Genomic DNA, 19912 nt, shown 5'->3' on the forward strand with positions numbered 1-19912 from the left:
ATGTTTTAAATTAATATAACATTTTCTCTCATTATAAATAAAATATTTTCAAATAACAATAATACAAGTATAAATTCAATTTCAAATAGTTTATATCATTCACTTATAGTGAAAGCATGTTGATAACCTTTACATCAAACTCAATTAAGATATACATAAACCTTTCTTACAAAACCTTGGCTATAAATCAATAATGTAACTCTATGCATATAATATAATATTATACATACAATATAATATAAAACGTAAATTAGTATAGTTCAAATATAAATTGAATTAAACAAATGAAATAGTATTGAGTAACTATATACTTGACATCTACCATACATATGCATATTCTTGCACAACATGTTTACTTGCCTTTAAAGCATTAGTAGTAGGAAAATAAAAACTTTATTAGAAAAAAAACTATTTTTCATTTAAAATCATACCACAATTAAATGAAATTACATTTTACAATATTGGATTTGAGCAAAAGAATGACCAACCAACATGAGAAACAATAATGTTCTTTAGCCAATAGATTACTACACATATACATGTTCTTTGATTACATTTGTTCAACTTCAATCACCTTCTAAGGAATCATTCTATGATGAAATCTAATCGGATTTTCATGATTCTTGATGCAATGGAAACCTGTGTTAACCTATTTTCACATGGAGTGAATTGATCTCATCTCCAGCCAAAGCATTTCCCTCAATTAGGGAAAAACCTTGATAACATCACAAGAAAGGCCACTCATGACCATTGCACCTTCAAAACAAAATATCTCCCAAACCTTTGATCTATTCAACACGCTACACCCATCATCAGAAAGCTCATAAAATAATCTAGAAGATTAAAAAAATTTCATCCATTTTCATGAACCACAGCCGGAGAAATCCTCATATGAATCGAGCTTAGAAACACACACCAAAAGCAACCTATAGCACCCAAAACATTCTAACTAGCCTCCACGTTGAACAGCCGTTGATTATACCCCCATCCAAGGGTTGACATTCAAACTAAGACAGTGCCTCAATCCGTGTGAGGGTCCTGTGGACCAATCAGAAATAAGTAATTGGATATAGTCTCTGGCACACTTGACTATTTAAACCATCAAATTTCTCTCTTCTATCACACAGAAATTTCAATTACCATTACATTTCCAATTTCAACGTTCTCACACAGATCCCAATCTTTCTTCTTCCTAGTTCAGCCCTAACCCTAGCCTTTTCAATGGCGACAGAAGAACCTACTCTTGTTGTGGAACCCGCACCCGAGCCTGCTGCCACCGAGTCTCCTCCGGAGGAGAAGGAGGAGCCGAAATCTGAAGCTAAGGCAAAGAAGTCCAAGGAACCTAAACCTAAGAAGGTTACCAGGCCCCGTAACCCTCCAACTCATCCTTCCTATGAAGAGGTTTGATCTGAATTATTATTCTTCCCTTCTCCTCTTGCAATTTGTTGTTTAATTGGATCTGATCTCAATTTTGCTTGTTCAACAGATGATCAAAGACGCAATTACCTCGCTGAAGGAGAAAACTGGTTCCAGCCAATATGCTATTGCAAAGTTTGTCGAGGAGAAGCACAAGCAGCTTCCCTCAAACTTCAGGAAGCTTCTTCTCTACCACTTGAAGAAGCTTGTTGCTGCTGGAAAGCTGGTCAAAGTCAAAGGATCCTTCAAGCTTCCACCTACCAGGCCCACTGTTTCTTCCCCTGCCAAGAAGAAGAAGCCAGCACCTGCTAAGCCCAAGCCTAAGCCTAAGCCCAAGCCCGCTGCCAAGGCCAAGGATGTCAAGACTGCTAAGTCAAAGGCACCCGTTAAGGCAAAACCTGCTGCCAAGCCTAAGGCCAAGGCTCCAGCCAAACCCAAGCCCGCTGCAAAGCCCAAGGCTGCTCCCAAGCCTAAGGCTGCAGCTGCCAAGCCAAAGGCCACTAAGCCAGCAGCCAAGCCCAAGCCAGCTGCAGCCAAGCCCAAAGCTGCTAAGCCTGTGGCAAAGCCCAAGGCTAAGCCTGTGAAGGCTGCCAGGACTTCTACCAGGACTTCACCAGGGAAGAAAGCCCCTGCCGCAAAGCCCGCGCCGAAGAAAGTGGCGGCAGCTGCGAAGAAAACTCCAGTGAAGAGTGTGAAGCCAAAGAGTGTAAAGTCTCCGGCGAAAAAGACTCCTGCCAAAAGAGGGGGTAGGAAGTGAAGCGGTGGTGGTGGATAGGGTTGTTTAGGGTTAGTGTTGTGAAGTTTATTGTCCTTTTGGTGGTGTAGTTGGGGTTACAGATGTTCCTATAACATATGAAATCGATTTTATGAAACCTTTGTTGTTTTTTTTTTTAAATTTTTTAGTTTGAATCCTTTTCTGGTTCGACCTAGGATTAGATATAAAGCTTCTAGCTCTGCTCTCTAGCTAAATGAGTTAATCATAAATGTACCTTAGAGTGAAGTTTCTCTCCATTACAGTATCTTTGATGGATCAATGTAGTATAAGCGCCCTTTCACATTGCAATGGATTTGTAGTTACATGTTTCTTTGTATGAATATGAAACACTGCATCTTCAATGTCATTGAAATCTCTCTCACATGAGTTCATATATAAGCTAGATACACATTCCTTGTGATTAGATTTCTGATTGATTGAATGCATTTGATTGCATCTCAATTTCTTCTTTGAGTTTACTTGGTTACTTGTTCCTTGAATTTTCATAAATTTCTGTGCATCCTGGATGCCTAATGAATGATATGAGTTTCTTTAATTGTGAGTTTGTTTAGTGGAACTTCAGAATAAATCTTTGTTTTTATGGTTATGTTATAAACCTATTGCTTTGGCGTGAAACAATATGTGACGATGAAATTTGGCGACATTGACTTTCTTGTGGTTGTAATGTTCTCGTCTTTTTGCTTTGGAATGCTTGTGGGAAATGGTAGCTACCCAGTTGAATGACAGAATTGGTGAGGAAATAATGTCAATATATATTCGTTCAAACTGTCTTTTATGCGAAAAGGAAGAGCAAACTTAGTCTCAAGCATATGGAGATGTGATGGAAAGGAATTTGTAAATTGTTTATGCTTGTACTTCTATTAGGTATCATGCGGTGAAATTTCAGTTGGTCATGTACTTCTTTCTGTGTTTCAGTAAACAGAGGAGTTGCTTGAAGAGTTTGTAACAATGTGAGATGATGAAATTTCCCAACATTGATGCTTTCAAAGCCAGCAAAATTGGCAACTGTTGTGACTTTGAGGTTTGTTCAGATTTTTTTGTTCCTTTGTGATTGATTTCGAAGACAAGGCAATACATACAGTGAATAAACTTTTGTTTGGTTATAGCAGGATGAAATTATTTTTGGGGGGATTACTCATGATTTCACTGGGATATTGGCTTTTGTGTACCAGTTCTTCTCTCTCCCTCCCTCTCTGTATGACCTTACTCCTAACCGTTGCATATCACTTGCACAATTATTCCCTTTTAACCATGTTACTTGGTGTTGCAAATACTGCTTCAAATCAAGATTTCTTAGGCTTAAAAAGTTGGCAATCAATAGATATCGGTTTGTTGTTTCCTGATAATTGTATCGAGAGTTTTGGTTGTGGTGTTAGTGTCAATGGAATGAATTTGAGTTTGGACGGAGAGGAAGATTCTGGGGAAGGGATCATATGCTTGGTGGTGGAGTATTTAAGTGTTTGATTCTCTCCTTAGTTGCTAGCTTTTGGGGGTGGCTTTCCTAAGTACTTGGGTACTTATCAGGAGCTCTTCTTCGATTGCCTGACTTTTCTAGAGTTATTGTAATACCCTGTCATTGTCTAATCTAAATGATTTTGATTGTAGATATAGGTATGCAAGACTATCAATGAGTTCAGTAAATGCTTTATCCTTGATTTTGTGGCGGCTTACTAAATATTATGAAGATGTGCATGTGTGGAAATTTTTTTCGGGGGACATCTGATTTGGACAATTCCTGACCCCCCCTCTCCTCTTTGATTTGAAATCTTGCTAAATTGCGATTTTTCTGTTCGACCTAAATTTTGCTTTGTTGCTGTGCTTGCTTGATTATTCCTCCTTTGTCATCGTGTTTGGTGATTTTTGCTTCTTCAATTCTGACCTGATTTGCTTCATCTTGCAGCAGCATGAACCTCTGAATGAACTCTTTTTATTAAACAAACAATGGTCCAGCTTGAAGCAATTCATGGTCTGGATGTCTATCTCCCAACGACTGTGCTGAAAGATGCTTCGTCTCTATCTTTGCCTCGACTCATCAATTGATGTGTAAATGTAAGTCTACTACTGCTTAAATTTCTTCAAGCTTCACAATTTCTTACACTTAAATTTTTTGGCAAGTGAACACTGTTTTGAATCTGGTGAAGTTTTTCGGTGCCAATTTAATCCCACATATATTTGCCAGGTAGTACTGAATTGTTTTGTAACTGGAGTCTGTGTTTTCGTTTTTTAATGATAAGAACCGACCCAAGAAGAATTCTTCATTGAATGCATGTAACTGGATCACAGGTTTTTGAGAGACCTGCACTCTCCATGACAATGATTAATTTTCCTCCTGCGCACCTAATTCTCAGCCCTTTTCTTATAATACCCACCTTGCTAATAACTAACTGAACGTTAGTAGTTGTTAACTATTTCTGTTACAATTATACAATAGCCTCATCTCGAGTCCTTCTTATTTCTCTTACTGTAGATAATAGGAGGTCTTAGCTACCTATCAACCCCCCTCCCTAAAGAATCCACCTTGTCCTTAAGGTGGAAATGGAATGCCTTCTTCTAATTCACTGCCAGTCTCACCATATGGTAGATGCTTCCACTTAACATCTTGATGGTCGGTGCCATTCTGTCAGTGTCCTCTTCTTCATATCATCCTCGTCATACTCTTGTACCACCATCACATTGTACTACTTATTCATGCATACATGATGGGCCAAGCTTCTCATCACATGAAACTCTCCTCTTTCTTTCATTTCTGCTTGTCAATCTCTTGAAGTTTGATCTACCTCTGCTATGAAAAGCCTAAGTTTTGGTCTGCTGTCTGTGAAGACTTAGAGGCTATACTCCTCAATTCAGATCCCTATGCAATGTAGGACTTCCAGTTCCTTTTGGGTTTATTATGTGTGAAGCTGCGATAGGAACTAGCTCCCTTCCTCCCTGATACCCTCCTGTCTTTGCCACTGTCGAGTTCTCTCTTCTGTTCTTAAGCTCATATCTGACAACATTCTGGACTCATTTGGCTTCAACTCTGCACTTATTTCTTCCTTCATCACCCCTGGTGTCTTTCAAATTGAATGATAAACACTTTCACAGAATTGGTCTCTTAAAAGCCACTAATAATTCGTGAGGATATCTCCTTATTGTTTGTTGTAATTGTTGAATAACTGCTTTTATGAACCCTTCCCAATATTAGTTTTGGTTACAAGATTCCCACGACCAATACCACCCGAGGCATCCACATCCACATCCAAAGCTACCATTACAGCATGATCTTCTCCCCTTCTTTGTACAATTCCCCTTGTTTTGAAACATTGCTCCCACTTGCTCACCCAACCATACCTATCTTCCACAAAATTGGTATCTCTATTTATCTTGATAGTTCTCTGTCCTAGAAGTCACCTTAAGACTCATTTTGTTCCTTAGTGGTTGTTTGTTCCTAGGAGTCACCTTTAGACTCATTCTGTTTCTTAGTGGTTGTTCCTAGAAGTCACCTTCAGACTCATTTTGTTCGTTAGTGGTTGTTGGGTTCTGGTTTCTTGGGCCACTTTTAGTGGATTTTAATCTTTCTATCATCCCTCCTAGCTTGTTAAGTCGCACGTTCTGGTGCTCAGAATGTGATGTCCAGGCCAGATCCTTGTGCGCTGGCCTTTCTTCCATTCTTGCCTTAAATCCCATCTTAGATTTGGCTCCCATTTGTCCTAACGCCACCACTCTTGATTCAATTCTTGAAGTTACCATGCCGCATTGCCCTCGAAAGAGCTATCACACCAATTTGATAAAAAGAACTGGAATAGACAATGAAGAAGAACGAATTTTTTTTTCTTGTTGAATATGTGTAATTGAATCACAAGTTGGGATAAACTTGCATCTCTTCTGCAATGACTTATTTCCCTCCTCTCCTCCTAATTTTCCCTCTCCTTATAATACCCACCCAACTAGTGACTAAATGTAGATAGTGCAATTACTTATTAACTATTTTTGTTACAATTATACTTAATTAACTATTTATGTTACAATTAAACTTAATGAGAGAAAATTTATTAATAGTTCCACACATATAAATGAATATTACAAGTATTCATAGTGTTTTCACCGATTAGCAATTGTGTGCTATCGCCTGGCACGGTTAGCAAATATGAATATTACAATGAATAATTGTACACTAACAATTCTCAGCTAGACACCTGTACATTAACATACAAGCAAATAACTTGACAATTGTACACTAACAATTCTTACTAACATCTCTCGCCAAACTCAAGGAGAAGATTTTTCGGAAGAAAAATTCTTCACGTTGAGTTTGCTTCGAAGAAGCGTAAATTGAGTTAAAGATAATGACTTTGTTATAGCATCTGCCCACTTATCAAAACCTTTTCTAGCACAAAAAACATCAATCTTCATGTGTTTAGTACGATTATGAAAAAATTGGATTGTGAGCAATGCTACAACACTTTGATTGCCACATAAAAGTATTGGAGTAGTATAGGAAATCTGCAATTTTGTGAGCGAGTAGAAATCCATGAAAGTTTAGTAGAGGTTTGAGCCAAACTCCTCTTGTACAAAAACATCAATCTCCATGTGTTTAGTACGATTGTGGAAAAATGGATTGTGAGCAATGGCTACAACACTTTGATTGCCACATAAAAGTATTGGAGTAATGTAAGAAATCTGCAGTTCTGTGAGCCAAACTCCTATATTCTACCTCGGTACTAGAGTGAGCAATAACTTGTTCTTTGTGAGACCACCAAGATATTAAATTAGGAAAATAAATGGTTGCTCGTGAAGAACGCTTATCATCAACATTTGATGCCTAGTCAACATCACAAAAAAAACTTTTAATGATAACAAATGATCAGGAGATGCAGGTTGAAAATGTAATCCACGAGACAAAGTTCCTTTAAGATATCATATTATGTGTTTCACCACCACCATTGAGTGATACAAAGTTAGATAAAAAAATAGATAAACTCCAAGCTTGGTAAGTTTGCAATTACAAACTGTAGGAGGAGAAGAAATTGAATGAGCTTCAACCAGACGTGTTTTAGGAAGCAAGTCTCAAATATATTTGGTTTGCATCATGAGAATAGATTTATTAGGTAAATACTTAATTTCAAGACCAAGAAAATAATCAAGTTGGCCAAGTTGTTTCAAAGAAAAAGTTGCATGAAGTTTTACTGTAATCTCTTGAATAAGAATAGGCCGAGTTACCAATTATTATAATATCATCTACATAGACCAAAAAAAATAAAAAACCTGTAACTCTTTTCTATAAAGAAATTGAACGAGCTTCAACCATATATGTTTTATGAAGTAAGTCTCAAATATATATGGTTTGTGTTCTTGCCCTACCTCTTGAAACAGAAGAGACCCTACCTGTTGATTGCACTCCGACGATCAAGTCAGTAAAGACTTACTTAAATTAAAGGAGTATTCAATTTTAATCTCAGAAACAACGTACCTTTACCTGGGCTCTCAAGTCCCTTTTATAGCTTACCTCCTCTTGTAATAATTTTCTCTCACGAGAATCTAATCTCAACTGAAAGCATACCTAACTGGAGAAACACATTTTGTTTAGGGGCGCCTTCTCTCAAGGTGCTACAGCAGAACGAAATATCGTCTCCAAGGAGTGTATAAAATAATAACAAAATAACCACCTGCCAACAGGGCACCAACTCATGCGCCAATGTCAGGGGAACATTCTGCTTACATGGACACCCTACTCATGGTGCAACATTATCTTTCCCTATACATGCAATCTAACCACTACATGCCCTAGAACACACAGGCTTAGGTTAAAAGTAAACATTTACTTAACCTAGACTCCACACGCACTAAACGTACCCCTATGTCCACAAATACCCTTTATTAATAGTCTTATATTTACGTATAAAAGGTTACTTCAATTATACCAAAATGGGTTTGCTGACCAAACTGGGACCAATCTCATGGCCCATTTTACTGGTCCAACAGTCGAGCTGACCTACCTACTCCACGCACCGAGATTCGACCTCTGAGCACTAAGTCCTGAGTTCTCTGTCTAGTACAGTTTGCATCATGAGGATAGATTTGTTAGGTAAATACTTAGTTTCAAGACCAAGAAAATAATCAAGCTGACCAAGTTGTTTCAAGGAAAAAATTGCATGAAACTTTGCTATAATCTCTTGAATAAGAATATGTGGGATACCGGTTATTATAATGTCATCTACATAGACCTAAAAATAGAAAACTTGCAACTCTTCTCTGTATACAAAAAGAGAGGAGTCACAAGCATGGCTCGAAAATCCAAGTTGATGAAGAGTAGTTTCCAATCAATCAAACCATTTTCATGGTGTTTGTTTTAGCCCATAGATAGCTTTATTCAGCTTACAAACAAGAGACTTATCATTTGCTTCAACCAGGTGGTTGAGACATATAAGCCATTTAAAAAAAACATTATTAACATGAAGCTGAAACAATTTCCATCCATAAGAGAAAGCAAGGGTAAGAATAATGCTGATTGTAATGAATTGGAGAAAAAGTATCATGAAAATCAAAACCATGGACTTGATAAAATCCTTTTGCCACCCGTCATGCTTTATATTTATTAATGGAGCCATTTGCATTTTCCTTGACTTGAAAAACCCATTTACATCCAACAGCTTGTCTATTAGAGAATAATGTGACTAAATCCCATGTATTTTGCTACATGAGAGCATCATACTCCTGTTGCGTTGGAACTAACCAATTAGCATCTTTAAGAGCTTGCTTAACACTTCTTGGTTCCGAATGAGAAATAAGCAGTGAAGGTTGAATTATGTGTTGTGCAATATCAGATTTGGACCTAGTTTGCATAAAGTGAGTATTAACTGTATTATGTACAAGTTTAGTAGTTAAGAAAGGTGCAATATTAGACATAGACGAAGAGGACTATTCCGTGGAATTAACAGTTCAGTAGTTACGAAAGGTGCAATATTAGACATAGACTCGGACAAAGAGGATTGTTCCATGGAATTAACGTGAATTTTGTGTTGAATGATACCAAATTTGGACCTAGTTTGCATAGGATGAGTATTAGTAGGAGGTGCTGTATTATGTACAAGTTCAGTTGTTATGACAGGTGAGTATTAGACATAAACTCATATGAAGAGGATTGTTCCTAGACTTAACAAGTTCAGTAGTTACGAAAGGTGCAATATTAGACAGCGACTTAGAGGACTGTTCCGTGGAATTAACAGACACATAAGCAAATGAAGTAGTGTTAGACGCTAGAGGTGGTGTAAGAATGGGATTTAAATTAAAATACTCATTGAGATCTTTAATAGTATTGAGAGTATTAGGAGTATTAGGAAAAAGACGAGAATAAGGAAATTCATGTTCATTGAATCAAACATCCTTTGTTAGACGCTAGAGGTGGTGTGAGAATGGGCTTTAAATTAAAATACTCATTGAGATCTTTAATATTATTGAGAGTATTAGGAAAAAGACGAGAATAAGGAAATTCATGTTCATTGAATCGAACATCCTTTGAAATGTAAACTCTTCCACTGGATGATAAACACTTGTAACCTTTGTGTATTTGAGAATATCCCAGAAAAATACCCTCCTGAAATATAAAATCAAGTTTATGAGAATGATTAAGTTTTAAAAAGGAAAACAAGCACATCCAATTTTTTTTGAGAAAATCAAAGTCTGGATCTTTATTAAAAAGAACAGAATAAGGAATAATAAAATTCAAGAAGTTATAGGAAGTCTATTAATATGAAATACAATTGTAGTAAAGGCAAAAATCCCAAAACTGTAACTGAAGAGAAGCTTTGTCCAACAAGGTAAGACCCAAATCAATAATATGTCTGTGTTTCCTCTCAACACCACCATTTTGATAATGTGTATGAAGACAAACAAGTTTATGATTTATACCACAAGTTAAGAAACTCATAAAAGGTCTATATTCTCCACCCCAATCCAACTGGATGTTTTTAATTTTGAAACCAAGCTGTAACTCAACTAGCTGTTTAGAATTCTGAAAAATGGACTACATGTCACCCTTAGACTTTATTGGAAATATCCAAGTATACAACAAGCATCAACAAAGGAAACATAATATTTGTACTTTGCATAAGAGTTAAATGAGCAGGTCCCCAAAGATAAGTAAACACAAGTTCTAATGGAGAATAAACAAATTTTGAGGCATGACTTAACAACTTAAGTGATTTACCAACGCTAAATGATGAACAAAAATAAAAATTAACTTTATTAGACAAAGAAATTTTACAATGTTTTAGTACAATTTGCATAATATAACTATTGGATGACCAAGTCTATTGTGCCACATGAGAATATTGTTGTATACAAAAACAAATTATTTAGATTAAAAGTGAAACATTTGAAAGATGACGACAACTGAGATGACTGCAATTGAGGCTGAAACTGGAGATTATTGAATGAATAAAGTTCATCAACATTATCAACACCTTATAGAAGAACTTTATTCGTTCCCTGAGATTTAAAACGACACTTGTAAGGATAAAAGTCAAAGAAAACATAAACTATCTTTGGAAAATTGAGTAACACTTAATAGATTTTTGGTGATTGTTAAGAATTGGGCTTTAAGTCTAACTCAACTTTATAAAATCGGCTTGAAAATGTGAGATTTGCACCTACTTATATATTATGAACTATCTTTATTTCTACTCTATGTGATATCTCTAACGCATCTCCACACGTCGAGACCCTCAAACTTGTGTATGAAACTATATATCCGTGGGTGGTTCGATAGTGGATAGCATGATAGACCCATAGACTTTAAATGATTTTAATACTATCTTAAGAAGTGTACTTTAAACTTAACTCAACCTTATAAACCAGTTTGTAAGGTCAGGTTTACACCCACTTATATAATGACATGTGAATCATAAGGTGAGACACACGAAGAGACACCAACACCACAAATTCTTAAACCTGCACCATTGCCTATAAAAATCTGGTCAAGACCATCAAAATTTTGAATGTTATGAGATTCACCAATAACGTGGAAACTTGGGAATTCACTCATATTCTGGAAATCAAAGAAGGAAGAAACAATATCAAGGAGTTCCTGTGAAGCATACAAGACAATGACTATTGTTACATGTGAAATTTAATGGCTAACTTATCTTTTTCAAAGTTTGTTTTGAGCAATCATCTCTTTTATATTATGACAATGACTCAACAAGATATATTGCAACAGACTCAGTGTTTCACGAGTGTATGAAACACATAGACATAAATTGTCACATTGTTAGGAAAAAATTGAAGAAGAGTCTCATCCATTTGCTTCCCATTTCCACCATAGATCAATTAGTTGATATTTATACCAAAGTTTTAAGTCCTCAATCTTTTAAGAGTATTTGTTTCAAGTTGGGTCTCAACAATATTTACTCTCCAACTTGCGAGGTATCAAAGGATATAGATGCAAGGCTTCTAAAATGAAGCTAATATTAATTTTGTTATTTTGTCTTTTTTATTTTTAGTTGTTTCTCTTTGTATAGATGTCTAGTCTCTATTTTGTCTTTTCTAATTTTTAGTTGTTTGTCTTTATACATGTCTTTAACCTTTATTGGTTCTTTGTCATTCTCTTTCTTTAGTTATACTTAGAATGAGTATACTATTTGTATATATTCAGATCATCTGTTTTGATTTTAGTGAAAAAGAAGAAGAAATATTCCTTCTCTTATCTTTTGTTTTTTTTTTTACTATTTTGTTATCTATATTCTTTTTTTTATAATATAACGCGAGGAAGGTGTGTTGGAAACCCAACATTAACTAAAGATAAGGATTTTTCATAATATATTAGTGGGTACAAATATCATCTTATGAGCTGATTTTATAAAGTTGAATTAGGTTAAAGTCCACTTTTTAATAAAATATCTTCTGAAAGAGTTGTGAGCATATTTGTAAGTGTACTTCTTCTAGAATTAGAGTCTGGCTGTTAGATCTTTGTTGATTGGATATTTCAAATGTTCAAATTATCTTGGATTTGATGCTAACTAAATTTGTACTCATGATATTAGTGAGTGCTTGTGCTCTTTTGAGCAATTCTTTGACTTCCTCCGAGTAGCTGTTATTTGTTTCTTTGTAGTTATTCAGCTTCTAACAATATAATAGTTTATTTGCAATTCAAACTCGGCAGCATCTTGTGCCTTAGACCGTTTCACTTCTGATTTTTAGGATGTGTAAAGAACTTAGTTTGCTTAATGCATGTCTGTAGATTACAATGAACTTAGGTAATTGAATCCTATTAGTTTGTTTATTTCAAGATTTAAAAGTTTTTTCTCGGAATGGAAACTAGGTTTTTTTTAGTTGGTGATTTTCGGTACATAATGTGATTCTTAACATACTCATGCAACTTTATTATGGAAACATGTTGACTTGAGATTTGTTTGTTTTACTTCATTTTTATTTTAAGGGTGACGGGTGATAAAGTTATATTACCCTAGGAGTATGAGAAGTTACTTTTTAACTCAATTATAATTTCCATTTCTATTTTTTTTGTTATAATTATAAAATAAATATAATTAAAAATATTTAGAGTATGTATGTATTATTAAGAATGTTTTTATATTCTAGTATCATATTTTTTATTAAAGCATAACAAATTTTTCTATTTATAGTATTAATTCCTTTTTGTCAATATTTTTTTTTATCAGTAAAAAATAAAATTAAATTAAGAGGGATACAAAAGGGGTATCCCAACCCTTTTACATAAACCAAACCACATTAAGAATCTCCAAGAATAAAGAGATGAACAAACACCCCAGAAGCAATAGATAAATAATGTTTGTTGCATAAGCTATACATCCTATTCCAGCTAGCACCGTGCTCGTATTGGAATGCTATAAGCACTGCAAACTGCAACTACAAAACCATCAAAATACACCAAAATATTGGTTATCTCCACCACCTCATTGACATTCCTTCTACCCAGCTTGCAGTGGCACAATTGTAGCACTTGTCACAAAATTAATCACTTCAATGCAGCATCTTCCATTCGCTCCTTTTTTGACTTTGGCTTCCCCCTGTTTCTCCTTTTAAGCTCACTTTTATTAGAAACCAACTTCTTACTTGCCAGGGTCCATCTCGCATTTAGATTGGTTGGAGTTTACAACTTCGACTTACATCCCCCAACATGTCTGAATTCCCACCACAACCTCTACGATCCACATGTGAGACCACTAGTTGATCAGCAAACACACTTAGGGATTTCCACAACAACCAAAACACCACATAAAAAACATAGTTTTTGTTTCCTGCATAAAGAACCCTGAACCAGCATACACCCTGCCTCTATTGGTCTATTATAAGACACATCAAAACAGAATCCTCCATCATGTCCTTAACATTCCTTTTGACTCCCTTGCATACACATATGTCCTTTCCATCTTGCACCAGCTGCAGGCCGTGACAAACCCACCAACACCTCCAACCAACTATAAATCCAGTATAGGCCGTAGTCTTAAAACTCTTGGCATCTGGGAGTCCTAATTATAACTTCTAATGCAAATCATTGGATTAAGAATCCAGTCTACGAAAGAATAAGTAAAGGAATGCACCTTGTGTTTCATCCAAAGCCAGGATTTGAGTTGAGCCTTCTGAAACACTTCTGCATCTACTAGCCCCTTTTTGAATACAATCAGGTTCCTTTGGTCCCAGATACACCTAATAACAGATGCCCAAACACCTTTCCATACCAGGTTTTGCTTCTTGCTAGCATTGCTCAGATAAAAACTCATAAAGTGCAGATTTAAATCATTCTGTTGAACAGAAAAGATACCTATCCATTTGAAGCTCAAGGACCATACCCTTTGTGCGTATTTACACTCCAAGAAGATATGTTGACAAGACTCCTCCTTAAGATGACACATTGCACATAGCGTAGATTCCACCATCACCCCTCTCCTACCCAAACTCACCCTTGTTGGGATTCTATCCAGCAACACTCTCCAAGCTGTCACGATCACATTTGGGAATGTCTTAGTCTTCCAAAGGAGATTAAACACATCGGATTGGGTTCTATGAGACTGCTTGGCAAGGCACTCATAAGCAGAATTCACAGAAAAAAGGCCTGGTTCTTCCTTCCCCCACACCTGCACATCCACGTCATTCCTTCTCATTAGTGCCCCTGATAGTAGTGTAAAGAGGTTTGCTTCCAGTGATGATTCCCACTCAAATTTGGCACGCCTCCATGTCAGCCTCCATCTCCAATCCGAATTAATCCACACGCCAACTTCACCCACTGTTTGCCCCTGGGGAGAACAGTCTAGGAAACAAGGATTTGAGATCAGAGCTCCCAACCCACACCTCCTCCCAGAACTTTACTTTGTCTCCACACCCTAGTTTCCAGCTTAGTTCTTCTTGAAACCATCATTTTCCTCTTCCCTCCTTGCACACTTTATAGAGATCTTTCCACCACCAAGATTGGAGTTTGACTAGTGTGGACGCTTCCAGGCTCCAACCCATACTTTGAGTACAATATATATTTGCAAATATATATTATACCCTTGGCGTGCTGTCTCAAAAACATATGGTTTCAACTTAATGTTTCTCTCTTGTCTAGATTTTAACATAATATCACATCTTTCTTAAGGCACAATGGACCAATTGTCTTTGGAGGATTTTTTTTTTGAACTTCTTTTAGCTTCGCTTTCACTTTTCTGGTATCGCCCCGAGTCAGTTTTCCGATGACTTTCTTGCAACCACCTTTTTCTTCGGTGAACACTGGGTTTGGATGGTGCTACATTGATCTACTTTCCCTGTCTTTAGTTTTTAAATATAATTATCCTATTACTGTCTAAAAGAACGTCTTCCAACGTCACATAAACCTTTGGAACAAATTCTCCCATCTTTTCTAACTGTATTGTTTGTACTGAGAACATGGACAAGTCTAACTTTTTCATTTGAGTCTCTGAAATGGGGATATAGTTAAGTGAGTTGTGCTAAAAAATTGCATAAGATGGTGTAAAGTTTAAAGCATTTGTTTTGTCCATTGAATTGCATATTCTTTAGTCTTTTCATGATAGTTTTAATAAATGAGCTTTTTCTCCTTTGGGGTCTTTCTCGTAGTGTTACTCTTATCGGTTTTAAATGTTTTGTTTCTTATGTTATATTGATGATTATTTTATATGTACTTGGACTTAGTTAATTAGAAGTGTTTTTTATATTTCAAATGTTTTTTTAATGAAATCAAAACATAATTTAGTATATCTATACATGATTTTTATAGTGACAATGCTTGTGAATATTTGTCTAATCAATATCGATAGTTCATGGTATCCCATGCTATCTTTCATCAAACTTGGTGTCCCAATACTCAACAAAATGGAGTAGTCAAATGCGAAAACGAACATCTTTCGAACACTTTTACAGAATCATCTTACTCACCATTTTTAAGGGATTTACATTATGTTATCTCTAATTGAATATCATCATCTATCCTCAATGATCGGGTACTTCATTGTGTCCCTTTTTTCTCATTTCTTTCTATGCATTCTTTTTTCATGTGTATTTGGTACCATATGTTTTGTACATAAACCTCAAACCTGTTGAGGTAATTCAAATGTATATTTGCGGGATATTAACACTAAAAAAGGTAACAATGTTTTTCTTCTATCTTGAAAAGGTATTTTGTGCCTGATATCTCTTTGAGTTTGTTCTATATTATACAACTATTCATTCTAATGACGACATATGTAGTTATTTTCTCGCCATTTCTTCATCACCACTAATTAATATTCTAGTACATTATGAATAATGATACCGTGGAGGTCATGCTTGATCCTTTCTTGACACCATCTCCCTTACTGGATCTGTCTCCTTTAAATATCATTGGTTTGTTATTGTTTGAAAAGGTATACATTTCACCTGTAATCCTTTACTCCATTATATAAACCTTAATTATCATTGACTTATAGTATATTATACTTGTTTGACCTCGTTATCTTTTATACTTATTTTATTTCTAATTTTCTATCGGAAGCTTTATCTAACCCAAAGTGGTCACCAAGCATGGATGCTCCACCCGAGTAATATATTCTTATTGGAGGTAATTCAATGTCATAGGAAGTAAGAAACAAAATATTATGGTAAGATCAAATCCAAAAGCAGAATACAATGACATCAACCACTTATGATCTCATATGGCTAAAATAACTCCTCAAAGAGTTTAAGTTTGAAGAAAGTTACCAATTGTACCCTAGATGTAACAATGTAACAACCTGTATGTAAAAAACCTATAGCCTATGTAGCAACCAAACAACATTACATATTATTAGAAAGTGAGTTTTAGGCCTAACTCAATCTTATAAAATTGATTTATAAGGTGAAATTTGCATCCATTTTTATACTATAAAATGTCCTTATTTCTAGTCAATGTGAGACTATATATTATGGGTGATCCGATAGCGGGTGACATGATAGGCCTAACAAACTCTTGCTAGAATAGATTTTAAATGAATCTAATGTCATATTAAAAAGTAAATTTTAAGTCTAACTCAATCTTATAAAATCGATTTATAAGATGAGGTTTGTGTTAGTTAGAATGTTTTTTATTTATTTTGGGTTAGTTATTTTTTGTTTGGGTTGTTTGGGCCTTGGGCCTTCTTTTATCTTTGCCACCGTGTATATTAGGCTTAGCTTTATTTTTACATTGTGACTTTTGTAATTCAGATTTTAATTCAATTTTTTAGAATACACTTTCACGTTTTCCTTTTTCCTCTAGTCTCATTCTTTCAACGCTTTTAGGGTTTATCTTACTTTCATCTCTTTGTCTTTCTCACCACAGGCCCCCCATTCACTATTTACGGTGTTCTTCCCTCAATTAACACATGGTATTTTTTTTGTTTGTTATGGTATCAGAGCTCTTCAAATCTTCTTTGAAGAGCTCTACTATGCACTATGAATTTTATCTTCTATGGTTTTCGTTCTTCTCGATTTCTTGTTCCAAATCTTGAAATTTTGTTTCTTTTTCATATATGACTGAAAGTGTTGGAATCGAAGAAACCACGACGCAATCGTCTCAGTTGAATGCAATGAATCAATCAGTGGAACACTTGAACCAAATGAGCAACTTCCTTTATCGCCATCCCAGTGAGAACCCTGCCGCCCCTTTGGTCTCGCCAGTGTTGGACTCCACAAATTATCACTCTTGGAGTAAGTCAATGGTAAAGGCGTTGATTGCGAAAAATAAAGTGGAGTTTGTCCTTGGATCGTGCCCATGTTCACCCAAGAACCATCCCACTTACTCAGCTTGGTACAAATGCAACAATATGGTCATTTCCTAGTTAGTCCATTCTGTCTCTACTCCCATTAGACAAAGCATCGTATGGATGGATATAGCTTTAGATATATGGAATGATTTGAAGAGTAGATACTCTCAGGGAGATTTATCTAGAATTTCCGATTTACAACTGAGAGTTGCTTCTTTAAATCAAGGTGAATTGTCTGTTACTGACTATTTCACTAAGCTGAGAATAATTTGGTATGAACTAGAAAATTTTAGACCTAATCCTATATGCATCTGTCAAACAAAATGTTCTTGTTTTGTTGCTTTTACTTTTGTTATCAACCAAAAAAAATGTGAAGATCAAGCCATGCAATCTAAGTACTTCTTATGGAGCCTATACCATCTATAACGGTTTTTTTTTCTTGTGAAGTAACAAGAACGTTATCTGGCTAGTAACTTTTCTGTCTCCAATATTAATAGTGCTAATTCTAATCACATCTCTATTTTTGTGATATGCACCTTTTGTGGTAAAAAGGGCCATACGTTTGTTTTCGGAAGTTTTTTTCCTAATCAAGAAAATAAGTCTTTCAAAGATAATAGGAATAAGAAATTATGTATCTACTGTGGAAGGAATGGTCACACCATAGAAACTTGCTAAAAGAAACATGGGTATCCTCCAGGATACAAGTTTTATGGTGGTAAAACCAATCAAGTTAATAATGTTGTTATGTCTCATGATGTGTTTTCTAAGCCTTGCCAAAAAGAACATGAAAAAGGGGAATATCACCTTACAACATAACAATATTAAGTTTTGTTAGATTTGTTTAGACAAAGCACCAACAATAATATTGCAACCAATGTTCAAGTAAATTACGTGGGCTCATTCACTGCGGACACCAATCATAAAATGGCAGAGAGGTCTCCAACTAGTAATATTCTTAACCTTAAATAGTTTACAACATGGTAAAAATTATTGGATTCTAGATTCAAGAGCAATTGATCATGTGTGTTCTTCTTTATTTGAGTTTACTTCATACAAAAACATTAAACCTATCCTATTAGTCTACCTAATGGCCATCACGTGTTTGCAAAATATTTTGGAATTGTGATTTTTAATCACAAATTTTACCTATTGATGTTTTATATGTTCCTCAGCTTTATTTTAATCTTGTCTTTACTTCCAAACTTTCTTTAAATTTTAACTGAGATTTAATTTTCTCCTCCAATAATTCTTTAAATCAAACTATTATTCGAATATCCTTTTGCATGCATTTTATTACAATATACAAAATTAAATATTACATAAATTTATTCAATAATTTCAAAATTATTAAATTGTTCTATTAATAACAACATATAATTATAAATAATAAAAATAATAAAATAAAATTATAATATCAACAAAATATATATAATTATATAAAATAACAAATATATATAATAATAAATATTATTATCATAGATTTTAATATCTTTAATAAATTTATTTCAATTCACAAAAATATTTCTATAATATTTTTCTATTAAAAATGCAATTATGAATATTATATATTAGAAAAATTTAATTAATTAAAATCTACACAAAAAGAGTATATTATAATTCATTCTTCAAATATATTTTAAAAACAATGATAAATTTGTAAACTTATATTTTATACATTTAAAATTATTTTAAATTCTCTCCCAACTCTCAAATTTCAATAAACCATTCTCATAAATTCACTTTATCCTTCCTCAATCCAAACTATCTGACACATCTTCTCTAATCATCACAAATCTACTATTTTTCTTCTTTACAAATTTCTTCCTTAATCCAAACACAACAAAAATTACAACCTCGAGGGCAGGGATGAAAATATGGCGGGGTGGGGTAATAGGACAGAGTGGAATAGGTTTAGGTTTTACTTTCTGATCGCTATTGTCTAAATAAAAATTCATATTCATTCTCTACCCAATGAGTATGAAATTTTTGTCTTTTTCCTATTTCCATGTACTTGCCCCTTTCTCTTTCAAATATTTATTAATATTTTTTTTACAAAAAATAAATAAAAATCACAACAAAATAAATATGATTATATAAAAAAAATCAATGTCAAAAGGATATATATTTTTTTCAATATATCAAGAAAGAAATTATAATTGCGTAAATTTTAAATTAGAGTATCAATTATATTTTGGAAAAGACAGAATAAATGAGTAAACGTGTCTAGAAATAAGTTACAAAATAAAAAATAAAAATATTTATAATGTATAAATTCAATATGGAAATTGTTAGTAAAATTGGGACGAGTTTTGGATAATATACTCATCAGGATTTAACTCTAGTTTTTAATATTGTTGACATTTGTCACTGGTCATTGGTGTTAGTAGTTATTATATTTTGTCTTCATTTATCTTTCATCTTTCGGAAAGTGGTCAATTATACGGTACGTCAAGGAAAGTTCAGAATCTGATTGTATAGAAAAAAACATATTTAAGTTCGCAGTTCACAAATA

At 34.5% G+C, this 19912-nt stretch overlaps 1 protein-coding gene and 1 long non-coding RNA gene across 3 annotated transcripts; both read left to right on the forward strand.

Annotated features, from left to right (window-relative positions):
* Nucleotides 1-1110: 1110 nt before the first annotated feature.
* Nucleotides 1111-2537, forward strand: LOC137829800 (uncharacterized). Its single transcript, XM_068636714.2, has 2 exons — nt 1111-1401; nt 1487-2537. Exons 1-2 carry the CDS (start codon nt 1222-1224, stop codon nt 2171-2173), a joined length of 867 nt encoding a protein of 288 aa, XP_068492815.1. The 5' UTR covers nt 1111-1221; the 3' UTR covers nt 2174-2537.
* A 516-nt stretch (nt 2538-3053) lies between these two features.
* On the forward strand, nt 3054-17814 carry LOC137829801 (uncharacterized). Of its 2 annotated transcripts, XR_011084085.2 has the most exons (4): nt 3054-3212; nt 4095-4240; nt 16977-17022; nt 17178-17814. It is a non-coding gene; the product is annotated as an uncharacterized LOC137829801 (long non-coding RNA). The 2 variants fall into 2 exon arrangements; XR_016523602.1 differs by lacking the exon at nt 16977-17022 and having other exon boundaries at nt 3096-3212.
* The last annotated feature ends 2098 nt before the right edge of the window (nt 17815-19912 follow it).

Source organism: Phaseolus vulgaris, chromosome 7, assembly GCF_051622355.1.
Source record: "Phaseolus vulgaris cultivar YP4 chromosome 7, ASM5162235v1, whole genome shotgun sequence".
Classification (NCBI taxonomy): Eukaryota; Viridiplantae; Streptophyta; class Magnoliopsida; order Fabales; family Fabaceae; genus Phaseolus; species Phaseolus vulgaris.

What these genes read in the sequence shown, in the direction of transcription:
- LOC137829800 (XM_068636714.2), top strand. Translation starts at nt 1,222, where the DNA reads ATGGCGACAGAAGAACCTACTCTTGTTGTGGAACCCGCACCCGAGCCT. An exon ending in CTCATCCTTCCTATGAAGAG is followed by an intron (nt 1,402 to 1,486) that starts GTTTGATCTGAA and finishes CTTGTTCAACAG; the next exon opens with ATGATCAAAGACGCAATTAC.